Genomic DNA, 27910 nt, shown 5'->3' on the forward strand with positions numbered 1-27910 from the left:
ATAGTCAGTTCTACCCTCATATGTTACATCACCTGTACTCACTGTCATAGTCAGTTCTACAGTTCTACCCTCATATGTTACATCACCTGTACTCACTGTCATAGTCAGTTCGACAGTTCTACCCTCATATGTTACATCACCTGTACTCACTGTCATAGTCAGTTCTACAGTTCTACCCTCATATGTTACAACACCTGTACTCACTGTCATAGTCAGTTCTACCCTCAAATGTTACATCACCTGTACTCACTGTCATAGTCAGTTCGACAGTTCTACCCTCATATGTTGCATCACCTGTACTCACTGTCATAGTCAGTTCTACAGTTCTACCCTCATATGTTACAACACCTGTACCCACTGTCATAGTCAGTTCGACAGTTCTACCTTCATATGTTACATCACCTGTACTCACTGTCATAGTCAGTTCTACAGTTCTACCCTCATATGTTACATCACCTGTACTCACTGTCATAGTCAGTTCTACCCTCATATGTTACATCACCTGTACTCACTGTCATAGTCAGTTCGACAGTTCTACCTTCATATGTTCCATCACCTGTACTCACTGTCATAGTCAGTTCTACAGTTCTACCCTCATATGTTAAAACACCTGTACTCACTGTCATAGTCAGTTCTACCCTCATATGTTACATCACCTGTACTCACTGTCATAGTCAGTTCTACAGTTCTACCCTCATATGTTACACCACCTGTACTCACTGTCATAGTCAGTTCTACAGTTCTACCCTCATATGTTACATCACCTGTACTCACTGTCATAGTCAGTTCTACCCTCATATGTTACACCACCTGTACTCACTGTCATAGTCAGTTCTACAGTTCTACCCTCATATGTTAAAACACCTGTACTCACTGTCATAGTCAGTTCTACAGTTCTACCCTCATATGTTACATCACCTGTACTCACTGTCATAGTCAGTTCTACCCTCATATGTTACATCACCTGTACTCACTGTCATAGTCAGTTCTACCCTCAAATGTTACATCACCTGTACTCACTGTCATAGTCAGTTCTACAGTTCTACCCTCATATGTTAAAACACCTGTACTCACTGTAATAGTCAGTTCTACCCTCATATGTTATATCACCTGTACTCACTGTCATAGTCAGTTCTACCCTCAAATGTTACACCACCTGTACTCACTGTCATAGTCAGTTCTACCCTCAAATGTTACACCACCTGTACTCACTGTCATAGTCAGTTCTACAGTTCTACCCTCATATGTTACACCACCTGTACTCACTGTCATAGTCAGTTCTACAGTTCTACCCTCAAATGTTACATCACCTGTACTCACTGTCATAGTCAGTTCTACCCTCATATGTTACATCACCTGTACTCACTGTCATAGTCAGTTCTACCCTCAAATGTTACATCACCTGTACTCACTGTCATAGTCAGTTCTACAGTTCTACCCTCATATGTTAAAACACCTGTACTCACTGTCATAGTCAGTTCTACCCTCATATGTTACATCACCTGTACTCACTGTCATAGTCAGTTCTACAGTTCTACCCTCATATGTTACACCACCTGTACTCACTGTCATAGTCAGTTCTACAGTTCTACCCTCATATGTTACATCACCTGTACTCACTGTCATAGTCAGTTCTACCCTCATATGTTACACCACCTGTACTCACTGTCATAGTCAGTTCTACAGTTCTACCCTCATATGTTAAAACACCTGTACTCACTGTCATAGTCAGTTCTACAGTTCTACCCTCATATGTTACATCACCTGTACTCACTGTCATAGTCAGTTCTACCCTCATATGTTACATCACCTGTACTCACTGTCATAGTCAGTTCTACCCTCAAATGTTACATCACCTGTACTCACTGTCATAGTCAGTTCTACAGTTCTACCCTCATATGTTAAAACACCTGTACTCACTGTAATATTCAGTTCTACCCTCATATGTTACATCACCTGTACTCACTGTCATAGTCAGTTCTACCCTCAAATGTTACACCACCTGTACTCACTGTCATAGTCAGTTCTACAGTTCTACCCTCAAATGTTACATCACCTGTACTCACTGTCATAGTCAGTTCTACCCTCATATGTTACATCACCTGTACTCACTGTCATAGTCAGTTCTACAGTTCTACCCTCATATGTTACACCACCTGTACTCACTGTCATAGTCAGTTCTACAGTTCTACCCTCAAATGTTACATCACCTGTACTCACTGTCATAGTCAGTTCTACAGTTCTACCCTCATATGTTAAAACACCTGTACTCACTGTCATAGTCAGTTCTACCCTCATATGTTACATCACCTGTACTCACTGTCATAGTCAGTTCTACAGTTCTACCCTCATATGTTACACCACCTGTACTCACTGTCATAGTCAGTTCTACAGTTCTACCCTCATATGTTACATCACCTGTACTCACTGTCATAGTCAGTTCTACCCTCATATGTTACACCACCTGTACTCACTGTCATAGTCAGTTCTACAGTTCTACCCTCATATGTTAAAACACCTGTACTCACTGTCATAGTCAGTTCTACAGTTCTACCCTCATATGTTACATCACCTGTACTCACTGTCATAGTCAGTTCTACCCTCATATGTTACATCACCTGTACTCACTGTCATAGTCAGTTCTACCCTCAAATGTTACACCACCTGTACTCACTGTCATAGTCAGTTCTACAGTTCTACCCTCATATGTTACACCACCTGTACTCACTGTCATAGTCACTTCTACCCTCATATGTTACACCACCTGTACTCACTGTCATAGTCAGTTCTACAGTTCTACCCTCATATGTTACACCACCTGTACTCACTGTCATAGTCAGTTCTACAGTTCCACCCTCATATGTTACACCACCTGTACTCACTGTCATAGTCAGTTCTACAGTTCTACCCTCATATGTTACATCACCTGTACTCACTGTCATAGTCAGTTCTACCCTCATATGTTACATCACCTGTACTCACTGTCATAGTCAGTTCTACCCTCATATGTTACATCACCTGTACTCACTGTCATAGTCAGTTCTACCCTCATATGTTACATCACCTGTACTCACTGTCATAGTCAGTTCTACAGTTCTACCCTCAAATGTTACACCACCTGTACTCACTGTCATAGTCAGTTCTACAGTTCTACCCTCATATGTTACACCACCTGTACTCACTGTCATAGTCAGTTCTACAGTTCTACCCTCAAATGTTACATCACCTGTACTCACTGTCATAGTCAGTTCTACCCTCATATGTTACATCACCTGTACTCACTGTCATAGTCAGTTCTACCCTCATATGTTACACCACCTGTACTCACTGTCATAGTCAGTTCTACAGTTCTACCCTCATATGTTAAAACACCTGTACTCACTGTCATAGTCAGTTCTACAGTTCTACCCTCATATGTTACATCACCTGTACTCACTGTCATAGTCAGTTCTACCCTCATATGTTACATCACCTGTACTCACTGTCATAGTCAGTTCTACCCTCAAATGTTACACCACCTGTACTCACTGTCATAGTCAGTTCTACAGTTCTACCCTCATATGTTACACCACCTGTACTCACTGTCATAGTCACTTCTACCCTCATATGTTACACCACCTGTACTCACTGTCATAGTCAGTTCTACAGTTCTACCCTCATATGTTACACCACCTGTACTCACTGTCATAGTCAGTTCTACAGTTCCACCCTCATATGTTACACCACCTGTACTCACTGTCATAGTCAGTTCTACAGTTCTACCCTCATATGTTACATCACCTGTACTCACTGTCATAGTCAGTTCTACCCTCATATGTTACATCACCTGTACTCACTGTCATAGTCAGTTCTACCCTCATATGTTACATCACCTGTACTCACTGTCATAGTCAGTTCTACCCTCATATGTTACATCACCTGTACTCACTGTCATAGTCAGTTCTACAGTTCTACCCTCATATGTTACATCACCTGTACTCACTGTCATAGTCAGTTCTACCCTCATATGTTGCATCACCTGTACTCACTGTCATAGTCAGTTCTACAGTTCTACCCTCATATGTTACATCACCTGTACTCACTGTCATAGTCAGTTCGACAGTTCTACCCTCATATGTTACATCACCTGTACTCACTGTCATAGTCAGTTCTACAGTTCTACCCTCATATGTTACAACACCTGTACTCACTGTCATAGTCAGTTCTACCCTCAAATGTTACATCACCTGTACTCACTGTCATAGTCAGTTCGACAGTTCTACCCTCATATGTTGCATCACCTGTACTCACTGTCATAGTCAGTTCTACAGTTCTACCCTCATATGTTACAACACCTGTACCCACTGTCATAGTCAGTTCGACAGTTCTACCTTCATATGTTACATCACCTGTACTCACTGTCATAGTCAGTTCTACAGTTCTACCCTCATATGTTACATCACCTGTACTCACTGTCATAGTCAGTTCTACCCTCATATGTTACATCACCTGTACTCACTGTCATAGTCAGTTCGACAGTTCTACCTTCATATGTTCCATCACCTGTACTCACTGTCATAGTCAGTTCTACAGTTCTACCCTCATATGTTAAAACACCTGTACTCACTGTCATAGTCAGTTCTACCCTCATATGTTACATCACCTGTACTCACTGTCATAGTCAGTTCTACAGTTCTACCCTCATATGTTACACCACCTGTACTCACTGTCATAGTCAGTTCTACAGTTCTACCCTCATATGTTACATCACCTGTACTCACTGTCATAGTCAGTTCTACCCTCATATGTTACACCACCTGTACTCACTGTCATAGTCAGTTCTACAGTTCTACCCTCATATGTTAAAACACCTGTACTCACTGTCATAGTCAGTTCTACAGTTCTACCCTCATATGTTACATCACCTGTACTCACTGTCATAGTCAGTTCTACCCTCATATGTTACATCACCTGTACTCACTGTCATAGTCAGTTCTACCCTCAAATGTTACATCACCTGTACTCACTGTCATAGTCAGTTCTACAGTTCTACCCTCATATGTTAAAACACCTGTACTCACTGTCATAGTCAGTTCTACCCTCATATGTTACATCACCTGTACTCACTGTCATAGTCAGTTCTACAGTTCTACCCTCATATGTTACACCACCTGTACTCACTGTCATAGTCAGTTCTACAGTTCTACCCTCATATGTTACATCACCTGTACTCACTGTCATAGTCAGTTCTACCCTCATATGTTACACCACCTGTACTCACTGTCATAGTCAGTTCTACAGTTCTACCCTCATATGTTAAAACACCTGTACTCACTGTCATAGTCAGTTCTACAGTTCTACCCTCATATGTTACATCACCTGTACTCACTGTCATAGTCAGTTCTACCCTCATATGTTACATCACCTGTACTCACTGTCATAGTCAGTTCTACCCTCAAATGTTACATCACCTGTACTCACTGTCATAGTCAGTTCTACAGTTCTACCCTCATATGTTAAAACACCTGTACTCACTGTAATATTCAGTTCTACCCTCATATGTTACATCACCTGTACTCACTGTCATAGTCAGTTCTACCCTCAAATGTTACACCACCTGTACTCACTGTCATAGTCAGTTCTACAGTTCTACCCTCATATGTTACACCACCTGTACTCACTGTCATAGTCAGTTCTACAGTTCTACCCTCAAATGTTACATCACCTGTACTCACTGTCATAGTCAGTTCTACAGTTCTACCCTCATATGTTAAAACACCTGTACTCACTGTCATAGTCAGTTCTACCCTCATATGTTACATCACCTGTACTCACTGTCATAGTCAGTTCTACAGTTCTACCCTCATATGTTACACCACCTGTACTCACTGTCATAGTCAGTTCTACAGTTCTACCCTCATATGTTACATCACCTGTACTCACTGTCATAGTCAGTTCTACCCTCATATGTTACACCACCTGTACTCACTGTCATAGTCAGTTCTACAGTTCTACCCTCATATGTTAAAACACCTGTACTCACTGTCATAGTCAGTTCTACAGTTCTACCCTCATATGTTACATCACCTGTACTCACTGTCATAGTCAGTTCTACCCTCATATGTTACATCACCTGTACTCACTGTCATAGTCAGTTCTACCCTCAAATGTTACACCACCTGTACTCACTGTCATAGTCAGTTCTACAGTTCTACCCTCATATGTTACACCACCTGTACTCACTGTCATAGTCACTTCTACCCTCATATGTTACACCACCTGTACTCACTGTCATAGTCAGTTCTACAGTTCTACCCTCATATGTTACACCACCTGTACTCACTGTCATAGTCAGTTCTACAGTTCCACCCTCATATGTTACACCACCTGTACTCACTGTCATAGTCAGTTCTACAGTTCTACCCTCATATGTTACATCACCTGTACTCACTGTCATAGTCAGTTCTACCCTCATATGTTACATCACCTGTACTCACTGTCATAGTCAGTTCTACCCTCATATGTTACATCACCTGTACTCACTGTCATAGTCAGTTCTACCCTCATATGTTACATCACCTGTACTCACTGTCATAGTCAGTTCTACAGTTCTACCCTCAAATGTTACACCACCTGTACTCACTGTCATAGTCAGTTCTACAGTTCTACCCTCATATGTTACACCACCTGTACTCACTGTCATAGTCAGTTCTACAGTTCTACCCTCAAATGTTACATCACCTGTACTCACTGTCATAGTCAGTTCTACCCTCATATGTTACATCACCTGTACTCACTGTCATAGTCAGTTCTACCCTCATATGTTACACCACCTGTACTCACTGTCATAGTCAGTTCTACAGTTCTACCCTCATATGTTAAAACACCTGTACTCACTGTCATAGTCAGTTCTACCCTCATATGTTACATCACCTGTACTCACTGTCATAGTCAGTTCTACCCTCAAATGTTACACCACCTGTACTCACTGTCATAGTCAGTTCTACAGTTCTACCCTCATATGTTACACCACCTGTACTCACTGTCATAGTCACTTCTACCCTCATATGTTACACCACCTGTACTCACTGTCATAGTCAGTTCTACAGTTCTACCCTCATATGTTACACCACCTGTACTCACTGTCATAGTCAGTTCTACAGTTCCACCCTCATATGTTACACCACCTGTACTCACTGTCATAGTCAGTTCTACAGTTCTACCCTCATATGTTACATCACCTGTACTCACTGTCATAGTCAGTTCTACCCTCATATGTTACATCACCTGTACTCACTGTCATAGTCAGTTCTACCCTCATATGTTACATCACCTGTACTCACTGTCATAGTCAGTTCTACCCTCATATGTTACATCACCTGTACTCACTGTCATAGTCAGTTCTACAGTTCTACCCTCAAATGTTACACCACCTGTACTCACTGTCATAGTCAGTTCTACAGTTCTACCCTCATATGTTACACCACCTGTACTCACTGTCATAGTCAGTTCTACAGTTCTACCCTCAAATGTTACATCACCTGTACTCACTGTCATAGTCAGTTCTACCCTCATATGTTACATCACCTGTACTCACTGTCATAGTCAGTTCTACCCTCATATGTTACACCACCTGTACTCACTGTCATAGTCAGTTCTACAGTTCTACCCTCATATGTTAAAACACCTGTACTCACTGTCATAGTCAGTTCTACAGTTCTACCCTCATATGTTACATCACCTGTACTCACTGTCATAGTCAGTTCTACCCTCATATGTTACATCACCTGTACTCACTGTCATAGTCAGTTCTACCCTCAAATGTTACACCACCTGTACTCACTGTCATAGTCAGTTCTACAGTTCTACCCTCATATGTTACACCACCTGTACTCACTGTCATAGTCACTTCTACCCTCATATGTTACACCACCTGTACTCACTGTCATAGTCAGTTCTACAGTTCTACCCTCATATGTTACACCACCTGTACTCACTGTCATAGTCAGTTCTACAGTTCCACCCTCATATGTTACACCACCTGTACTCACTGTCATAGTCAGTTCTACAGTTCTACCCTCATATGTTACATCACCTGTACTCACTGTCATAGTCAGTTCTACCCTCATATGTTACATCACCTGTACTCACTGTCATAGTCAGTTCTACCCTCATATGTTACATCACCTGTACTCACTGTCATAGTCAGTTCTACCCTCATATGTTACATCACCTGTACTCACTGTCATAGTCAGTTCTACAGTTCTACCCTCATATGTTACATCACCTGTACTCACTGTCATAGTCAGTTCTACCCTCATATGTTGCATCACCTGTACTCACTGTCATAGTCAGTTCTACAGTTCTACCCTCATATGTTACATCACCTGTACTCACTGTCATAGTCAGTTCGACAGTTCTACCCTCATATGTTACATCACCTGTACTCACTGTCATAGTCAGTTCTACAGTTCTACCCTCATATGTTACAACACCTGTACTCACTGTCATAGTCAGTTCTACCCTCAAATGTTACATCACCTGTACTCACTGTCATAGTCAGTTCGACAGTTCTACCCTCATATGTTGCATCACCTGTACTCACTGTCATAGTCAGTTCTACAGTTCTACCCTCATATGTTACAACACCTGTACCCACTGTCATAGTCAGTTCGACAGTTCTACCTTCATATGTTACATCACCTGTACTCACTGTCATAGTCAGTTCTACAGTTCTACCCTCATATGTTACATCACCTGTACTCACTGTCATAGTCAGTTCTACCCTCATATGTTACATCACCTGTACTCACTGTCATAGTCAGTTCGACAGTTCTACCTTCATATGTTCCATCACCTGTACTCACTGTCATAGTCAGTTCTACAGTTCTACCCTCATATGTTAAAACACCTGTACTCACTGTCATAGTCAGTTCTACCCTCATATGTTACATCACCTGTACTCACTGTCATAGTCAGTTCTACAGTTCTACCCTCATATGTTACACCACCTGTACTCACTGTCATAGTCAGTTCTACAGTTCTACCCTCATATGTTACATCACCTGTACTCACTGTCATAGTCAGTTCTACCCTCATATGTTACACCACCTGTACTCACTGTCATAGTCAGTTCTACAGTTCTACCCTCATATGTTAAAACACCTGTACTCACTGTCATAGTCAGTTCTACAGTTCTACCCTCATATGTTACATCACCTGTACTCACTGTCATAGTCAGTTCTACCCTCATATGTTACATCACCTGTACTCACTGTCATAGTCAGTTCTACCCTCAAATGTTACATCACCTGTACTCACTGTCATAGTCAGTTCTACAGTTCTACCCTCATATGTTAAAACACCTGTACTCACTGTAATAGTCAGTTCTACCCTCATATGTTACATCACCTGTACTCACTGTCATAGTCAGTTCTACCCTCAAATGTTACACCACCTGTACTCACTGTCATAGTCAGTTCTACCCTCAAATGTTACACCACCTGTACTCACTGTCATAGTCAGTTCTACAGTTCTACCCTCATATGTTACACCACCTGTACTCACTGTCATAGTCAGTTCTACAGTTCTACCCTCAAATGTTACATCACCTGTACTCACTGTCATAGTCAGTTCTACCCTCATATGTTACATCACCTGTACTCACTGTCATAGTCAGTTCTACCCTCAAATGTTACATCACCTGTACTCACTGTCATAGTCAGTTCTACAGTTCTACCCTCATATGTTAAAACACCTGTACTCACTGTCATAGTCAGTTCTACCCTCATATGTTACATCACCTGTACTCACTGTCATAGTGAGTTCTACAGTTCTACCCTCATATGTTACACCACCTGTACTCACTGTCATAGTCAGTTCTACAGTTCTACCCTCATATGTTACATCACCTGTACTCACAGTCATAGTCAGTTCTACCCTCATATGTTACACCACCTGTACTCACTGTCATAGTCAGTTCTACAGTTCTACCCTCATATGTTAAAACACCTGTACTCACTGTCATAGTCAGTTCTACAGTTCTACCCTCATATGTTACATCACCTGTACTCACTGTCATAGTCAGTTCTACCCTCATATGTTACATCACCTGTACTCACTGTCATAGTCAGTTCTACCCTCAAATGTTACATCACCTGTACTCACTGTCATAGTCAGTTCTACAGTTCTACCCTCATATGTTAAAACACCTGTACTCACTGTAATATTCAGTTCTACCCTCATATGTTACATCACCTGTACTCACTGTCATAGTCAGTTCTACCCTCAAATGTTACACCACCTGTACTCACTGTCATAGTCAGTTCTACAGTTCTACCCTCATATGTTACACCACCTGTACTCACTGTCATAGTCAGTTCTACAGTTCTACCCTCAAATGTTACATCACCTGTACTCACTGTCATAGTCAGTTCTACCCTCATATGTTACATCACCTGTACTCACTGTCATAGTCAGTTCTACCCTCATATGTTACATCACCTGTACTCACTGTCATAGTCAGTTCTACCCTCATATGTTATATCACCTGTACTCACTGTCATAGTCAGTTCGACAGTTCTACCCTCATATGTTACACCACCTGTACTCACTGTCATAGTCAGTTCTACCCTCATATGTTACATCACCTGTACTCACTGTCATAGTCAGTTCTACCCTCATATGTTACATCACCTGTACTCACTGTCATAGTCAGTTCTACAGTTCTACCCTCATATGTTACATCACCTGTACTCACTGTCATAGTCAGTTCGACAGTTCTACCCTCATATGTTACATCACCTGTACTCACTGTCATAGTCAGTTCTACAGTTCTACCCTCATATGTTACAACACCTGTACTCACTGTCATAGTCAGTTCTACCCTCAAATGTTACATCACCTGTACTCACTGTCATAGTCAGTTCGACAGTTCTACCCTCATATGTTGCATCACCTGTACTCACTGTCATAGTCAGTTCTACAGTTCTACCCTCATATGTTACAACACCTGTACCCACTGTCATAGTCAGTTCGACAGTTCTACCTTCATATGTTACATCACCTGTACTCACTGTCATAGTCAGTTCTACAGTTCTACCCTCATATGTTACATCACCTGTACTCACTGTCATAGTCAGTTCTACCCTCATATGTTACATCACCTGTACTCACTGTCATAGTCAGTTCGACAGTTCTACCTTCATATGTTCCATCACCTGTACTCACTGTCATAGTCAGTTCTACAGTTCTACCCTCATATGTTAAAACACCTGTACTCACTGTCATAGTCAGTTCTACCCTCATATGTTACATCACCTGTACTCACTGTCATAGTCAGTTCTACCCTCATATGTTATATCACCTGTACTCACTGTCATAGTCAGTTCTACCCTCAAATGTTACACCACCTGTACTCACTGTCATAGTCAGTTCTACCCTCAAATGTTACACCACCTGTACTCACTGTCATAGTCAGTTCTACAGTTCTACCCTCATATGTTACACCACCTGTACTCACTGTCATAGTCAGTTCTACAGTTCTACCCTCAAATGTTACATCACCTGTACTCACTGTCATAGTCAGTTCTCCCCTCATATGTTACATCACCTGTACTCACTGTCATAGTCAGTTCTACCCTCAAATGTTACATCACCTGTACTCACTGTCATAGTCAGTTCTACAGTTCTACCCTCATATGTTAAAACACCTGTACTCACTGTCATAGTCAGTTCTACCCTCATATGTTACATCACCTGTACTCACTGTCATAGTCAGTTCTACAGTTCTACCCTCATATGTTACACCACCTGTACTCACTGTCATAGTCAGTTCTACAGTTCTACCCTCATATGTTACATCACCTGTACTCACTGTCATAGTCAGTTCTACCCTCATATGTTACACCACCTGTACTCACTGTCATAGTCAGTTCTACAGTTCTACCCTCATATGTTAAAACACCTGTACTCACTGTCATAGTCAGTTCTACAGTTCTACCCTCATATGTTACATCACCTGTACTCACTGTCATAGTCAGTTCTACCCTCATATGTTACATCACCTGTACTCACTGTCATAGTCAGTTCTACCCTCAAATGTTACATCACCTGTACTCACTGTCATAGTCAGTTCTACAGTTCTACCCTCATATGTTAAAACACCTGTACTCACTGTAATATTCAGTTCTACCCTCATATGTTACATCACCTGTACTCACTGTCATAGTCAGTTCTACCCTCAAATGTTACACCACCTGTACTCACTGTCATAGTCAGTTCTACAGTTCTACCCTCATATGTTACACCACCTGTACTCACTGTCATAGTCAGTTCTACAGTTCTACCCTCAAATGTTACATCACCTGTACTCACTGTCATAGTCAGTTCTACAGTTCTACCCTCATATGTTAAAACACCTGTACTCATTGTCATAGTCAGTTCTACCCTCATATGTTACATCACCTGTACTCACTGTCATAGTCAGTTCTACAGTTCTACCCTCATATGTTACACCACCTGTACTCACTGTCATAGTCAGTTCTACAGTTCTACCCTCATATGTTACATCACCTGTACTCACTGTCATAGTCAGTTCTACCCTCATATGTTACACCACCTGTACTCACTGTCATAGTCAGTTCTACAGTTCTACCCTCATATGTTAAAACACCTGTACTCACTGTCATAGTCAGTTCTACAGTTCTACCCTCATATGTTACATCACCTGTACTCACTGTCATAGTCAGTTCTACCCTCATATGTTACATCACCTGTACTCACTGTCATAGTCAGTTCTACCCTCAAATGTTACACCACCTGTACTCACTGTCATAGTCAGTTCTACAGTTCTACCCTCATATGTTACACCACCTGTACTCACTGTCATAGTCACTTCTACCCTCATATGTTACACCACCTGTACTCACTGTCATAGTCAGTTCTACAGTTCTACCCTCATATGTTACACCACCTGTACTCACTGTCATAGTCAGTTCTACAGTTCCACCCTCATATGTTACACCACCTGTACTCACTGTCATAGTCAGTTCTACAGTTCTACCCTCATATGTTACATCACCTGTACTCACTGTCATAGTCAGTTCTACCCTCATATGTTACATCACCTGTACTCACTGTCATAGTCAGTTCTACCCTCATATGTTACATCACCTGTACTCACTGTCATAGTCAGTTCTACCCTCATATGTTACATCACCTGTACTCACTGTCATAGTCAGTTCTACAGTTCTACCCTCATATGTTACATCACCTGTACTCACTGTCATAGTCAGTTCGACAGTTCTACCCTCATATGTTACACCACCTGTACTCACTGTCATAGTCAGTTCTACCCTCATATGTTACATCACCTGTACTCACTGTCATAGTCAGTTCTACCCTCATATGTTACATCACCTGTACTCACTGTCATAGTCAGTTCTACAGTTCTACCCTCATATGTTACATCACCTGTACTCACTGTCATAGTCAGTTCGACAGTTCTACCCTCATATGTTACATCACCTGTACTCACTGTCATAGTCAGTTCTACAGTTCTACCCTCATATGTTACAACACCTGTACTCACTGTCATAGTCAGTTCTACCCTCATATGTTACATCACCTGTACTCACTGTCATAGTCAGTTCGACAGTTCTACCCTCATATGTTGCATCACCTGTACTCACTGTCATAGTCAGTTCTACCCTCATATGTTACATCACCTGTACTCACTGTCATAGTCAGTTCTACAGTTCTACCCTCATATGTTACATCACCTGTACTCACTGTCATAGTCAGTTCTACCCTCATATGTTACATCACCTGTACTCACTGTCATAGTCAGTTCGACAGTTCTACCTTCATATGTTCCATCACCTGTACTCACTGTCATATTCAGTTCTACAGTTTGAAATGATACAGTACACACATACTCTATGAGTGGTGGGGGTCAGGTGGCATATCCCTACACACACCATCAGACAAAAAAAGCTGTGAATCAAATCAAAGTGTATTTGTCACGTGCGCCAAATACAACAGGTGACATAACAGTGAAATACTGACTTACAGGCCCTAACCAACAGTGCCATTTTTAAGTAAATTATAGGTATTAGGTGAAAAATAGATAAGTAAAGAAATAAAAACAACAGTAAAAGGACAGTGGAAAATAGCAGTAGCAAGGCTATATACAGTAGAGAGGCTATATACAGTAGAGAGGCTATATACAGTACAGAGGCTATATACAGTAGAGATGCTATATACAGTAGAGAGGCTATATACAGTAGAGATGCTATATACAGTAGAGAGGCTATATACAGTAGAGAGGCTATATACAGTAGAGAGGCTATATACAGTAGAGAGGCTATATACAGTAGAGAGGCTATATACAGTAGAGAGGCTATATACAGTAGAGGGGCTATACACCGTAGAGAGGTACTACTGTATATAGCCTCTCTACTGTATATAGCCTCACTACTGTATATAGCCTCTCTACTGTATAAAGCCTCTCTACTGTATATAGCATCTCTACTGTATATAGCCTCTCTACTGTATGTAGCCTCTCTACTGTATATAGCCTCTCTACTGTATAAAGCCTCACTACTGAAAATAGCATCTCTACTGAATATAGCCTCTCTACTGTATATAGCCTCTCTACTGTATATAGCCTCTCTACTGTATATAGCCTCTCTACTGTATATAGCCTCTCTACTGTATATAGCATCTCTACTGTATATAGCCTCTCTACTGTATGTAGCCTCTCTACTGTATATAGCCTCTCTACTGTATAAAGCCTCACTACTGAAAATAGCATCTCTACTGAATATAGCCTCTCTACTGTATATAGCCTCTCTACTGTATATAGCCTCTCTACTGTATATAGCCTCTCTACTGTATAAAGCCTCACTACTGAAAATAGCATCTCTACTGAATATAGCCTCTCTACTGTATATAGCCTCCCTACTGTATATAGCCTCACTACTGTATATAGCCTCTCTACTGTATATAGCCTCTCGACTGTATAAAGCCTCACTACTGTGTATAACCTCTCCTGTATAAATGTTACCCTCAAATGTTACATCACCTGTACTCACTGTCATAGTCAGTTCTACAGTTCTACCCTCATATGTTAAAACACCTGTACTCACTGTAATATTCAGTTCTACCCTCATATGTTACATCACCTGTACTCACTGTCATAGTCAGTTCTACCCTCAAATGTTACACCACCTGTACTCACTGTCATAGTCAGTTCTACAGTTCTACCCTCATATGTTACACCACCTGTACTCACTGTCATAGTCAGTTCTACAGTTCTACCCTCAAATGTTACATCACCTGTACTCACTGTCATAGTCAGTTCTACAGTTCTACCCTCATATGTTAAAACACCTGTACTCACTGTCATAGTCAGTTCTACCCTCATATGTTACATCACCTGTACTCACTGTCATAGTCAGTTCTACAGGTCTACCCTCATATGTTAAAACACCTGTACTCACTGTCATAGTCAGTTCTACCCTCAAATGTTACACCACCTGTACTCACTGTCATAGTCAGTTCTACAGTTCTACCCTCAAATGTTACATCACCTGTACTCACTGTCATAGTCAGTTCTACCCTCATATGTTACATCACCTGTACTCACTGTCATAGTCAGTTCTACCCTCATATGTTACATCACCTGTACTCACTGTCATAGTCAGTTCTACCCTCAAATGTTACATCACCTGTACTCACTGTCATAGTCAGTTCTACAGTTCTACCCTCATATGTTAAAACACCTGTACTCACTGTCATAGTCAGTTCTACCCTCATATGTTACATCACCTGTACTCACTGTCATAGTCAGTTCTACAGTTCTACCCTCATATGTTACACCACCTGTACTCACTGTCATAGTCAGTTCTACAGTTCTACCCTCATATGTTACATCACCTGTACTCACTGTCATAGTCAGTTCTACCCTCATATGTTACACCACCTGTACTCACTGTCATAGTCAGTTCTACAGTTCTACCCTCATATGTTAAAACACCTGTACTCACTGTCATAGTCAGTTCTACAGTTCTACCCTCATATGTTACATCACCTGTACTCACTGTCATAGTCAGTTCTACCCTCATATGTTACATCACCTGTACTCACTGTCATAGTCAGTTCTACCCTCAAATGTTACATCACCTGTACTCACTGTCATAGTCAGTTCTACAGTTCTACCCTCATATGTTAAAACACCTGTACTCACTGTAATATTCAGTTCTACCCTCATATGTTACATCAGTTCTACAGTTCTACCCTCATATGTTAAAACACCTGTACTCACTGTCATAGTCAGTTCTACCCTCATATGTTACATCACCTGTACTCACTGTCATAGTCAGTTCTACAGTTCTACCCTCATATGTTACACCACCTGTACTCACTGTCATAGTCAGTTCTACAGTTTTACCCTCATATGTTACATCACCTGTACTCACTGTCATAGTCAGTTCTACAGTTCTACCCTCATATGTTACATCACCTGTACTCACTGTCATAGTCAGTTCTACAGTTCTACCCTCAAATGTTACATCACCTGTACTCACTGTCATAGTCAGTTCTACCCTCATATGTTACATCACCTGTACTCACTGTCATAGTCAGTTCTACCCTCATATGTTACATCACCTGTACTCACTGTCATAGTCAGTTCTACCCTCAAATGTTACATCACCTGTACTCACTGTCATAGTCAGTTCTACAGTTCTACCCTCATATGTTAAAACACCTGTACTCACTGTCATAGTCAGTTCTACCCTCATATGTTACATCACCTGTACTCACTGTCATAGTCAGTTCTACAGTTCTACCCTCATATGTTACACCACCTGTACTCACTGTCATAGTCAGTTCTACAGTTCTACCCTCATATGTTACATCACCTGTACTCACTGTCATAGTCAGTTCTACCCTCATATGTTACACCACCTGTACTCACTGTCATAGTCAGTTCTACAGTTCTACCCTCATATGTTAAAACACCTGTACTCACTGTCATAGTCAGTTCTACAGTTCTACCCTCATATGTTACATCACCTGTACTCACTGTCATAGTCAGTTCTACCCTCATATGTTACATCACCTGTACTCACTGTCATAGTCAGTTCTACCCTCAAATGTTACATCACCTGTACTCACTGTCATAGTCAGTTCTACAGTTCTACCCTCATATGTTAAAACACCTGTACTCACTGTAATATTCAGTTCTACCCTCATATGTTACATCAGTTCTACAGTTCTACCCTCATATGTTAAAACACCTGTACTCACTGTCATAGTCAGTTCTACCCTCATATGTTACATCACCTGTACTCACTGTCATAGTCAGTTCTACAGTTCTACCCTCATATGTTACACCACCTGTACTCACTGTCATAGTCAGTTCTACAGTTTTACCCTCATATGTTACATCACCTGTACTCACTGTCATAGTCAGTTCTACCCTCATATGTTACACCACCTGTACTCACTGTCATAGTCAGTTCTACAGTTCTACCCTCATATGTTAAAACACCTGTACTCACTGTCATAGTCAGTTCTACAGTTCTACCCTCATATGTTACATCACCTGTACTCACTGTCATAGTCAGTTCTACCCTCATATGTTACATCACCTGTACTCACTGTCATAGTCAGTTCTACCCTCAAATGTTACACCACCTGTACTCACTGTCATAGTCAGTTCTACAGTTCTACCCTCATATGTTACACCACCTGTACTCACTGTCATAGTCACTTCTACCCTCATATGTTACACCACCTGTACTCACTGTCATAGTCAGTTCTACAGTTCTACCCTCATATGTTACACCACCTGTACTCACTGTCATAGTCAGTTCTACAGTTCCACCCTCATATGTTACACCACCTGTACTCACTGTCATAGTCAGTTCTACAGTTCTACCCTCATATGTTACATCACCTGTACTCACTGTCATAGTCAGTTCTACCCTCATATGTTACATCACCTGTACTCACTGTCATAGTCAGTTCTACCCTCATATGTTACATCACCTGTACTCACTGTCATAGTCAGTTCTACAGTTCTACCCTCATATGTTACATCACCTGTACTCACTGTCATAGTCAGTTCGACAGTTCTACCCTCATATGTTACACCACCTGTACTCACTGTCATAGTCAGTTCTACCCTCATATGTTACATCACCTGTACTCACTGTCATAGTCAGTTCTACCCTCATATGTTACATCACCTGTACTCACTGTCATAGTCAGTTCTACAGTTCTACCCTCATATGTTACATCACCTGTACTCACTGTCATAGTCAGTTCGACAGTTCTACCCTCATATGTTACACCACCTGTACTCACTGTCATAGTCAGTTCTACAGTTCTACCCTCATATGTTACAACACCTGTACTCACTGTCATAGTCAGTTCTACCCTCATATGTTACATCACCTGTACTCACTGTCATAGTCAGTTCGACAGTTCTACCCTCATATGTTGCATCACCTGTACTCACTGTCATAGTCAGTTCTACAGTTCTACCCTCATATGTTACAACACCTGTACCCACTGTCATAGTCAGTTCGACAGTTCTACCTTCATATGTTACATCACCTGTACTCACTGTCATAGTCAGTTCTACCCTCATATGTTACATCCCCTGTACTCACTGTCATAGTCAGTTCTACAGTTCTACCCTCATATGTTACATCACCTGTACTCACTGTCATAGTCAGTTCTACCCTCATATGTTACATCACCTGTACTCACTGTCATAGTCAGTTCGACAGTTCTACCTTCATATGTTCCATCACCTGTACTCACTGTCATATTCAGTTCTACAGTTTGAAATGATACAGTACACACATACTCTATGAGTGGTGGGGGTCAGGTGGCATATCCCTACACACACCATCAGACAAAAAAAGCTGTGAATCAAATCAAAGTGTATTTGTCACGTGCGCCAAATACAACAGGTGACATAACAGTGAAATACTGACTTACAGGCCCTAACAAACAGTGCCATTTTTAAGTAAATTATAGGTATTAGGTGAAAAATAGATAAGTAAAGAAATAAAAACAACAGTAAAAGGACAGTGGAAAATAGCAGTAGCAAGGCTATATACAGTAGAGAGGCTATATACAGTAGAGAGGCTATATACAGTACAGAGGCTATATACAGTAGAGAGGCTATATACAGTAGAGAGGCTATATACAGTAGAGGGGCTATACACCGTAGAGAGGTACTACTGTATATAGCCTCTCTACTGTATATAGCCTCACTACTGTATATAGCCTCTCTACTGTATAAAGCCTCTCTACTGTATATAGCATCTCTACTGTATATAGCCTCTCTACTGTATGTAGCCTCTCTACTGTATATAGCCTCTCTACTGTATAAAGCCTCACTACTGAAAATAGCATCTCTACTGAATATAGCCTCTCTACTGTATATAGCCTCTCTACTGTATATAGCCTCTCTACTGTATATAGCCTCTCTACTGTATATAGCCTCTCTACTGTATAAAGCCTCACTACTGAAAATAGCATCTCTACTGAATATAGCCTCTCTACTGTATATAGCCTCCCTACTGTATATAGCCTCACTACTGTATATAGCCTCTCTACTGTATATAGCCTCTCGACTGTATAAAGCCTCACTACTGTGTATAACCTCTCCTGTATAAAGCCTCTCTACTGTATATAGCCCCACTACTGTATATAGCCTCACTACTGTATTTAGCCTCACTACTGTATTTAGCCTCTACTGTATTTAGCCTCTACTGTATTTAGCCTCTCTACTGTATTTAGCCTCTCTACTGTATATAGCCTCACTACTGTATATAGCCTCACTACTGTATAAAGCCTCACTACAGTATATAGCCTCACTACAGTATAGAGCCTCACTACTGTATATAGCCTCTACTGTTTAAAGTCTCTCTACTGGAATTGCCTCTACTGTATATAGCCTCATTGCTGTATATAGCCTCTCTACTGTATATAACCTCATTGCTGTATATAGCCTCACTACTGTATAAAGCCTCTCTACTGTATAAAGCCCCACGACTGTATATAGCCTCTCTACTGTATAAAGCCCCACTACTGTATATAGCCTCACTACTGTATAAAGCCTCACTACTGTATTTAGCCTCACTACTGTATTTAGCCTCACTACTGTATTTAGCCTCTACTGTATTTAGCCTCTACTGTATTTAGCCTATCTACTGTATAAAGCCCCACTACTGTACATAGCCTCACTACTGTATAAAGCCTCGCGACTGTATTTAGCCTCACTACTGTATTTAGACTCTACTGTATTTAGCCTCTACTGTATTTAGTCTCTCTACTGTATATAGCCTCACTACTGTATATAGCCCCACTACTGTATAAAGCCTCACTACTGTATTTAGCCTCACTACTGTATTTAGCCTCTACTGTATTTAGCCTCTACTGTATTTAGCCTCTCTACTGTATTTAGCCTCTCTACTGTATATAGCCTCACTACTGTATAAAGCCTCACTACAGTATATAGCCTCACTACAGTATATAGCCTCACTACTGTATATAGCCTCTACTGTGTAAAGTCTCTCTACTGGAATTGCCTCTACTGTATATAGCCTCATTGCTGTATATAGCCTCTCTACTGTATATAACCTCATTGCTGTATATAGCCTCACTACTGTATAAAGCCTCACTACTGTATAAAGCCCCACGACTGTATATAGCCTCTCTACTGTATAAAGCCCCACTACTGTATATAGCCTCACTACTGTATTTAGCCTCACTACTGTATTTAGCCTCTACTGTATTTAGCCTCTACTGTATTTAGCCTCTCTACTGTATAAAGCCCCACTACTGTACATAGCCTCACTACTGTATAAAGCCTCACGACTGTATTTAGCCTCACTACTGTATTTAGACTCTACTGTATTTAGCCTCTACTGTATTTAGCCTCTCTACTGTATATAGCCTCACTACTGTATATAGCCCCACTACTGTATAAAGCCTCACTACTGTATTTAGCCTCACTACTGTATTTAGCCTCTACTGTATTTAGCCTCTCTACTGTATTTAGCCTCTCTACTGTATATAGCCTCACTACTGTATAAAGCCTCACTACAGTATATAGCCTCACTACAGTATATAGCCTCACTACTGTATATAGCCTCTACTGTGTAAAGTCTCTCTACTGGAATTGCCTCTACTGTATATAGCCTCATTGCTGTATATAGCCTCTCTACTGTATATAACCTCATTGCTGTTTATAGCCTCACTACTGTATAAAGCCTCACTACTGTATAAAGCCCCACGACTGTATATAGCCTCTCTACTGTATAAAGCCCCACTACTGTATATAGCCTCACTACTGTATAAAGCCTCACTACTGTATTTAGCCTCACTACTGTATTTAGCCTCACTACTGTATTTAGCCTCTACTGTATTTAGCCTCTACTGTATTTAGCCTCTATACTGTATAAAGCCCCACTACTGTACATAGCCTCACTACTGTATAAAGCCTCACGACTGTATTTAGCCTCACTACTGTATTTAGACTCTACTGTATTTAGCCTCTACTGTATTTAGCCTCTCTACTGTATATAGCCTCACTACTGTATATAGCCTCTACTGTATATAGCCTCACTACTGTATAAAGCCTCACTACAGTATATAGCCTCACTACTGTATATAGCCTCTACTGTGTAAAGTCTCTCTACTGGAATTGCCTCTACTGTATATAGCCTCATTGCTGTATATAGCCTCTCTACTGTATATAACCTCATTGCTGTATATAGCCTCTCTACTGTATATAACCTCATTGCTGTATATAGCCTCACTACTGTATACAGCCTCTCTACTGTATAAAGCCCCACGACTGTATATAGCCTCTCTACTGTATAAAGCCCCACTACTGTATATAGCCTCACTACTGTATAAAGCCTCACTACTGTATTTAGCCTCACTACTGTATTTAGCCTCACTACTGTATTTAGCCTCTACTGTATTTAGCCTCTACTGTATTTAGGCTCTCTACTGTATAAAGACCCACTACTGTATATAGCCTCACTACTGTATAAAGCCTCACGACTGTATTTAGCCTCACTACTGTATTTAGACTCTACTGTATTTAGCCTCTACTGTATTTAGCCTCTCTACTGTATATAGCCTCACTACTGTATATAGCCTCTACTGTATATAGCCTCACTACTGTATAAAGCCTCACTACTGTATATAGCCTCATTGCTGTATATAGCCCCACAACTGTATATAGCCTCTCTACTGTATAAATCCCCACTACTGTATATAGCCTCACTACTGTATAAAGCCTCACTACTGTATATAGCCTCGCTACTGTATATAGCCTCTATTGTATATAGCCTCACTACTGTATATAGCCTCACTTCTGTGTATAGCCTCTCTACTGTATATAGCCTCTCGACTGTATAAAGCCTCACTACTGTGTATAGCCTCTCCTGTATAAAGCCTCTCTACTGTATATAGCCTCACTACTGTATATATCCTCTCTACTGTATATAGCCTCACTACTGTATAAAGCCTCACTACTGTATAAAGCCTCACTACTGTATTTAGCCTCTACTGTATTTAGCCTCTACTGTATATAGCCTCTACTGTATATAGCCTCACTACTGTATAAAGCCTCACTACTGTATATAGCCTCACTACTGTATATAGCCTCACTACTGTATATAGCCTCTACTGTGTAAAGTCTCTCTACTGGAATTGCCTCTACTGTATATAGCCTCATTGCTGTATATAGCCTCATTGCTGTATATAGCCTCTCTACTGTATATAACCTCATTGCTGTATATAGCCTCACTACTGTATAAAGCCTCTCTACTGTATAAAGCCCCACGACTGTATATAGCCCAACTACTGTATATAGCCTCACTACTGTATAAAGCCTCACTACTGTATATAGCCTCTACTGTGTAAAGTCTCTCTACTGGAATTGCCTCTACTGTATATAGCCTCATTGCTGTATATAGCCTCATTGCTGTATATAGCCTCTCTACTGTATATAACCTCATTGCTGTATATAGCCTCACTACTGTATAAAGCCTCTCTACTGTATAAAGCCCCACGACTGTATATAGCCCAACTACTGTATATAGCCTCACTACTGTATAAAGCCTCACTACTGTATATAGCATTGCTACTGTATATAGCCTCTATTGTATATAGCCTTGCTACTGTATATAGCATCTCTACTGTATTTAGCCTCGCTACTGTTTATAGCCTCTACTGTATATAGCCTCGCTACTGTATATAGCCTCTACCTTATATAGCCTCTACCTTATATAGCCTCTACCTTATATTGCCTCTACTGTATATAGGCTCGCTACTGTGTATAGCCTTGCTACTGTATATAGCCTCTACCTTTTAAAGCCTCTCTACTGTATATAGCCTTGCTACTGTATATAGCATCTCTACTGTATTTAGCCTCGCTACTGTTTATAGCCTCTACTGTATATAGCCTCTCTACTGTATATAGCCTCTCTACTGTATATAGCCTCTCTACTGTATATAGCCTCTACCTTATATAGCCTCTACCTTATATAGTCTCTACCTTATATAGCCTCTACCTTATATAGCCTCTACCTTATATAGTCTCTACCTTATATAGCCTCTACCTTATATAGCCTCTACCTTATATAGTCTCTACCTTATATAGCCTCTACCTTATATAGCCTCTACCTTATATAGCCTCTACTGTATATAGGCTCGCTACTGTGTATAGCCTTGCTACTGTATATAGCCTCTACCTTTTAAAGCCTCTCTACTGTATATAGCCTTGCTACTGTATATAGCCTCTCTACTGTATATAGCCTCTCTACTGTATATAGCCTCTACTGTATATAGCCTCTACTGTATATAGCCTCTCTACTGTATATAGCCTCGCTACTGTATATAGCCTCTCTACTGTATATAGCCTCTACCTTATATAGCCTCTACTGTGCATAGCCTCGCTACTGTATATACAGTGCCTTGCGAAAGTATTCGGCCCCCTTGAACTTTGCGACCTTTTGCCACATTTCAGGCTTCAAACATAAAGATATAAAACTGTATTTGTTTGTGAAGAATCAACAACAAGTGGGACACAATCATGAAGTGGAACGACATTTATTGGATATTTCAAACTTTTTTAACAAATCAAAAACTGAAAAATTGGGCGTGCCAAAATTATTCAGCCCCCTTAAGTTAATACTTTGTAGCGCCACCTTTTGCTGCGATTACAGCTGTAAGTCGCTTGGGGTATGTCTCTATCAGTTTTGCACATCGAGAGACTGAAATTTTTTCCCATTCCTCCTTGCAAAACAGCTCGAGCTCCAGAAAAGCAGGCCCAAACCATGATGCTGCCACCACCATGTTTGACAGTGGGGATGGTGTGTTCAGGGTGATGAGCTGTGTTGCTTTTACGCCAAACGTAACGTTTTTATTGTTGCCAAAAAGTTCAATTTTGGTTTCATCTGACCAGAGCACCTTCTTCCACATGTTTGGTGTGTCTCCCAGGTGGCTTGTGGCAAACTTTAAACAACACTTTTTATGGATATCTTTAAGAAATGGCTTTTGATCATGGGCCTCTTGGCTGCATCTCTGATCAGTCTTCTCCTTGTATGAGCTGAACGTTTAGAGGGACGGCCAGGTCTTGGTAGATTTGCAGTGGTCTGAAACTCCTTCCATTTCAATATTATCGCTTGCACAGTGCTCCTTGGGATGTTTAAAGCTTGGGAAATCTTTTTGTATCCAAATCCGGCTTTAAACTTCTTCACAACAGTATCTCGGACCTGCCTGGTGTGTTCCTTGTTCTTCATGATGCTCTCTGCGCTTTTAACGGACCTCTGAGACTATCCCAGTGCAGGTGCATTTATACGGAGACTTGATTACACACAGGTGGATTGTATTTATCATCATTAGTCATTTAGGTCAACATTGGATCATTCAGAGATCCTCACTGAACTTCTGGAGAGAGTTTGCTGCACTGAAAGTAAAGGGGCTGAATAATTTTGCACGCCCAATTTTTCAGTTTTTGATTTGTTAAAAAAGTTTGAAATATCCAATAAATGTCATTCCACTTCATGATTGTGTCCCACTTGTTGTTGATTCTTCACAAAAAAATACAGTTTTATATCTTTATGTTTGAAGCCTGAAATGTGGCAAAAGGTCGCAAAGTTCAAGGGGGCCGAATACTTTCGCAAGGCACTGTACAGTAGAGAGGCTATATACAGTAGAGGCTATATACAGTAGTGAGGCTATATACAGGCACCGGTTAGTCGGGCTAATTGAGGTAGTATGTACATGTAGGTATAGTTAAAGTGACAATGCATATATGACAAACGGAGAGTAGCAGTAGCGTAAAATACATTCCTATCACGTTGTGTGTGTGTGGCGATGTTCATGTTCTTTATTTTATATCAGTAGTCTGTATTTCTATCCCTTTATTTCTATCTTATCTTCTTTGTTATTTTAGAGATCCTCCACGTTGGATGTTCCAGCTCTGCTGCTGACCACTCTGGAGGAGCTCACTGAAGAACAGCTGAAGATATTTCAGTCTAACCTGACTAGTGGCAGGATGTTAGACTTTCCTCCCATCCCAGAGAGCCAGCTGGAGAACACTGACAGACAGGTCACAGTGGATCAGATGGTGGAGAGATACGACCCTGAGAGAGCTGTGAAGATCACACTTGTGAACCTGAGGTGGATGAATCTGGATGATCTGGCAGAGAAGTTAGAGCGATATCACACTAGAGGTAACATAACAACAATGTACATCAATCTATACATCACAATCACAGTTCAGTGTAGGTCTAAGCCAGAGGAGGCTGGTTAGGGGAGTTATAGGAGGACAGGCTCCTTATAATTGCTTAAACGAAGACAACATGGTGTAGATTGATAATTGTAGATAAATAGGAAAATGTAATGAGACAACAACACCATTATCCCTCTTCACTTCATCTTCTATAGCTGTATCTACAACAGAAACAAAATGGTGGAGCAACTCATCAGACACTGGCAATGATGAAGAGAGAGAGAAGAAACATGTCCATCTGTCTGGACGTTCTAGAGCCTTGGACAGAGAGGCAGCAGGCAGCAAAGACACTGGAATCACAAAGGACAAATATGAGCTGGTCACGGTGAGGAGGAGAGGGGATGTTTAGGTTCACGTAACCCCACACCTGGTAGAAGTCATGGAGACCGATTATAGTGACAGAAAGAAAGGGTTGTCACCAAATTAAAATTCTATCTGTTCTGTTGTTGTTTTCTTAGAAACCTGCAGATAAGAAAAGAGAAGCTCTGCTGCTGGCCACTCTGGAGGAGCTGAGCACAGACGAGCTGAAGATATTTCAGCAGGAACTGACTCTAAGCAAACAGCTTCCACCTTACCTGACTGGCTTTCCTCCCATCCCAAAAACTCAGCTGAAGAACAATGACAGACGGGTCATAGTGGATCAGATGCTGAAGAGGTACGGCCCTGAGGGAGTTGTGGAGATCACACTGAGGATCCTGAGGAGGATGAACCGGGAAGATCTGGCAGAGAAGTTCGAGAGATATCACAGACGAGGTAACACATCCCGTTGATAGATTTATCATTACACACTCAGATCTGGGATATTGAGTGATAGAGATTCACACAAAGATCACCCCAGATTGTTAACATTTAGTTTTAGTAATGTTATAATGTAGGATCAAAGTTAACCAGCTAATATAAATACATATATATCGCTCTCTCTCGCTCAGGGAGACCCTATGCCCCCAGGGAGTCCCTCTGGTCACTCAGGCTCTTATCACAAATCAATATTTTCATCCATAACTCCAGATTCCAGCCCTGTCTTCTACCAAGCCCTCTATCCACCCAGTGTTGTCATGGAGAAGCCTTCCAGGTTCCTTCCCTCCTCAGTACAACACAGCTTACAGGTGAGAGGACGGGTGCACATGCACAACACGCTAACACCCTCTCATTTGAAAAAATTATCTGTCAGAGAAATTAGGATGTTTGTGTGTGTGTGGCTATATTCATGTTCTTTGTATCAGTAACCAGTGTTTATATTCCTTCTTTAAATCTTGTCACCTTTTTAGAGACCCCAAATATTGACTGTTCCAGCTCTGCTGCTGACCAGTCTGGAGGAACTCACTGAAGAACAGCTGAAGAAATTTCAGTCTCACCTGACTAGTGGCAGGATGTTAGACTTTCCTCCCATCCCAGAGAGCCAGCTGGAGAACACTGACAGACAGGACACAGTGGATCAGATGGTGAAGAGATACGACCATGAGGGAGCTGTGAGGATCACACTGAGGATCCTGAGGGGGATGAATCTGGATGATCTGGCAGAGAAGTTAGAGATATATCACAGTAGAGGTAACACATCCAGACGATAGATTTATCATTACACACTCAGATCTGGGATATTGAGTGATAGAGATTCACACAAAGATCCCGCACAGCCTGTTGACTGTTTCTAAACTGACTATTACACTAACATGTGGGTATGTTAACCAGCTAACAACACTTTAAACTCTCTCTCTCTCTCTCTTGCTCTCTCTCTCTCTCTCTGTCTCTCTCTCTCTCTTTCTTTACACTTTCTTTCTCTCTCTCTCTTTTTGATGACCCCTGCAGGAAAGAAAAGGAGAACAAGTGAGGAACCATCCTGGCCTGGTCTAGTTTCCAGGCGCGAAAAGATTGAGGAGCATTGTGTCCCATTGACTGGCAGAGCCCCGTTGTTCATCAAACATAAGGTGCCTGATTGTCCCTGCCCTTCTCACTGCTGCCATGGTGACCAACATGTTCACAATAGAACAAGAGGACAGGTCAGATTAATATAGAACATGTCCCTGTTATAGAAGTATGTTCTATCTATTCTGTTGATTTGAATCTAGAAAATCCCAAAGCTAGAGATGGACA

The 27910-nt window shown here is 41.1% G+C and overlaps 1 protein-coding gene across 2 annotated transcripts in view; it reads left to right on the forward strand.

Annotated features, from left to right (window-relative positions):
* LOC110510389 overlaps positions 1-27910 on the forward strand; it is an 84850-nt gene that overhangs the window by 35409 nt on the left and 21531 nt on the right. The window contains exons 8-14 of one of the 2 annotated variants that reach the window (XM_036948845.1): positions 25481-25760; positions 25975-26144; positions 26278-26572; positions 26828-26925; positions 27088-27367; positions 27626-27744; positions 27886-27910. The exon at positions 27886-27910 is cut by the window's right edge and continues 285 nt beyond it. In XM_036948845.1, coding sequence (XP_036804740.1) covers positions 25481-25760; positions 25975-26144; positions 26278-26572; positions 26828-26925; positions 27088-27367; positions 27626-27744; positions 27886-27910 — 1267 coding nt within the window. The remainder of the gene's footprint in view (positions 1-25480; positions 25761-25974; positions 26145-26277; positions 26573-26827; positions 26926-27087; positions 27368-27625; positions 27745-27885) is intronic. The other variant, XM_036948846.1, reaches the window with a different exon arrangement.

The sequence above is a fragment of the Oncorhynchus mykiss genome, chromosome 17, assembly GCF_013265735.2.
Source record: "Oncorhynchus mykiss isolate Arlee chromosome 17, USDA_OmykA_1.1, whole genome shotgun sequence".
In the NCBI taxonomy this organism is placed as follows: Eukaryota; Metazoa; Chordata; class Actinopteri; order Salmoniformes; family Salmonidae; genus Oncorhynchus; species Oncorhynchus mykiss.